Source organism: Eimeria necatrix, genomic scaffold, assembly GCF_000499385.1.
Source record: "Eimeria necatrix Houghton genomic scaffold, Enh_scaff1172, whole genome shotgun sequence".
Taxonomy (NCBI): Eukaryota; Apicomplexa; class Conoidasida; order Eucoccidiorida; family Eimeriidae; genus Eimeria; species Eimeria necatrix.
The window spans coordinates 1-2,500 of NW_013651952.1; the positions used below are offsets into that span (position 1 = coordinate 1).

Here is a 2,500-nt window from a genome sequence, read left to right on the forward strand (position 1 = left end):
GCAGCAGCAGCAGGAGAGTTAGTCCCAGAGTTTGATGAGTCCGTCCCAGCCGGCAGTGAAGACCCTGCTGGGGCTGGCGGGGTGCCAGAGGGCGTCGACGCAGGCCTTGGGCCTGTGGGCGGGCAGCACTTTGAGGACTTTGGCGGAAGCAAAAGAGAAGCAAAAAAGGTCTCCTTTGGCGTCTCCGGAAGCCACAAAAGCGCCGTCTGGAGAGCAGCAAGGCCTGACGGCAAAGCCCGCAGTAGAGTGGCCTTTGAAGCGCTTCTTGGGGACAAATTTGAAGGGCTTTTGGGCCTCGTAAGTCAGCAACTCGTTGCCCTGCGACTGCAGCAGCAAATAACGCCCCCCCGGGCTGCAGCAAGCTGCAGCAAACGCATGCATCTCCGGCTCAGCCACGTACTTGAGCACAACTGGCAGCCCCGTTTCCCAGAAGAAGAGTTTCTTATCGTCTGCTGTTGTTGCCAGTTTTCTGCCGTTTTCCTCGAATGTTGCAGTGTTAACAGTCCCCAAATGCTCATTATATTCCACAACTACTTCTCCCCTCCTCATGTCCAATTGCACAGCTTTTCTGCTGCTGCCCCCCACCACAATGCACCAGTCTTCCTCCGGGTGCACTGCCACGCAAAACGGCGTTTTAAACGACGCGGGGGGCCCCCCGGGGGCCCCCAGGGGGGCCCCCACAGGGGCCCCCAAAGGGGCCCCCAGCCCCAGGGGGGCCCCCAGCCCCAGGGGGCCCCCCGGGGCCCCCGCCACGCTCAGGGGGCCCCCCAGCCGCGCGTCGCCCCTCGTCAGCGGCCCCCCCGCGCCTGCAGGGGCCCCCCCGGGGGCCCCCCCGGGGGGCCCCCCGGGGGCCCCCGGGGGGGCCCCCGAAGGGTAAAAGACCGGGGGGCCCCCCCCCCCAACTGATAAAACCACCACCCCCCGCTCCGTGTCCCAGAGCTTCACTGTGCCGTCGTAACTGCAGGAATAAAAGTGAAATCCGTTTTTGGAAAAGCGGATGTCTCGGACTGCTTGTTTGTGTGCGGTGTACGTACACTGCAGCTTCCTGCTGCCACTGACACCCCACAGTTTGATGCTGCTGTCGAAGGAAGCCGACAGCAGCAAACTGGCGCTGCGGGGCAGCAGCTGCAGCGCCTGCACGGGCCCGCGGTGGCCCGCGTACGTGTGCAGCAGCCGCCGCGGCAAGAAGCTCCTGCTGCTGCTGCTGCTGCTGCTGCTGCTGCTGCTGCTGCTGCTGCTGGCCTCGGAGTCCTCCAGCAGGCTGCTGCTCTCCAGCCACGAACGCCCCTGGTAGTCGTACAGCTCCTTCCGGTGAAAGATGCAGTCCGCAGACACTCCTGCTGCTGCTGCTGCTGCTGCTGCTGCTCCTGCTGCTGCTGCTGCTGGGGATTCGGACTTCAGCGCGCCGCCGGCTGCGTCTGCTGCTGCTGCTGCTGCTGCTCCTCCTGCTGCTGCTGCTGCGTCGGAAGACGCGGAGGCAGAGCCCTCCCCCGCCTCGCCCTCCGCTGCAGCGCCAGCTGCTGCTGCTGCTGCCGTCTTTTCTGCTGCTGCTGCTGCTGCTGCTGCAGCGGGAGACATGTACAACGCCCACGGGCCCTCAAACTCCCCACTCTCCACATCCGTGTTCCGCTCAGGCCGCAGCGCCTTCCGCTCCTTCCGACTCAACGGCTTGCTGCTGCTGCTGCTGCTGCTGCTGCTGCTGCTGCTGCTGCAGCAGCTGCTGCTGTTGGTTGCGATGGGGAGCCGGTTGTACTCGGCGAGGCGGACGGGGGCCTCGACGACGCCGCGGAGCAGCTGCGGGTCTTCGCCGTCAGCAGCAGCAGCAGCAGCAGCAGCTGCTGCTGCTGCTGCTGCTGCTGCTGCTGCTGCTCCGTCCGAAGGGTCAACAGCAAAACCCTTAGCAGCAAACTTGTGGTACTCTTCGTCAAATGCCACTCGAGACAAATGGGCCTTCTCCACGTCTCCGCACAGCCGCTGCCGGTAGAGGTAACGCAGCCCCCCCCGCTGCTGCTGCAGCGGAGTCAGGGGCGCTGCAGCAGCAGCAGCAGCAGCAGCAGCAGCAGCAGCAGCAGCAGCAGCGGCAGCAGGATGAGTTGGACGGGCGCAGCAGCAGCAGAACTACACACCCGCAGCGAGGCACGCACGCTGCAGCAGCACCCCCAACCCCAAACCCAAACCCTAAACCCCAAACCCTAAACCCTAAACCCTAAACCCTAAACCCTAAACCCTCACCGACAATGGGAGCCTCCACTATGTCGATTTTCGGGTTGTGCAGCAGCAGCCGATCTTCGGGCCGCAGCAGGCGGAGGCGCTTCTGCTGTATAGACAGCTCGGCGCCCTGGGTGGTGGCTGGGGCGCTGTTGAGCGGCGTCAGCAGCTCAATGTCTTGCTGCAGCTGCTGCAGCTGCTGCTGCTGCTGCTGCTGCTGCTGCTCCTGCTGCTGCTGCTGCTGCTCCTGCTGCTCCTTCTCGGACTGGGCCGCCGGCTGCTGCGGCGGAGA

At 64.8% G+C, this 2,500-nt stretch overlaps 1 protein-coding gene across 1 annotated transcript; it reads left to right on the forward strand.

Annotated features, from left to right (window-relative positions):
• Positions 1-1,944: 1,944 nt before the first annotated feature.
• Positions 1,945-2,196, forward strand: ENH_00005930 (hypothetical protein; the record flags this gene model as incomplete). The annotated part of the gene is made up of 1 exon (XM_013578508.1): positions 1,945-2,196. The coding sequence occupies one exon, from the start codon at positions 1,945-1,947 to the stop codon at positions 2,194-2,196; it is 252 nt and encodes an 83-aa protein (XP_013433962.1).
• Positions 2,197-2,500: the final 304 nt, after the last annotated feature.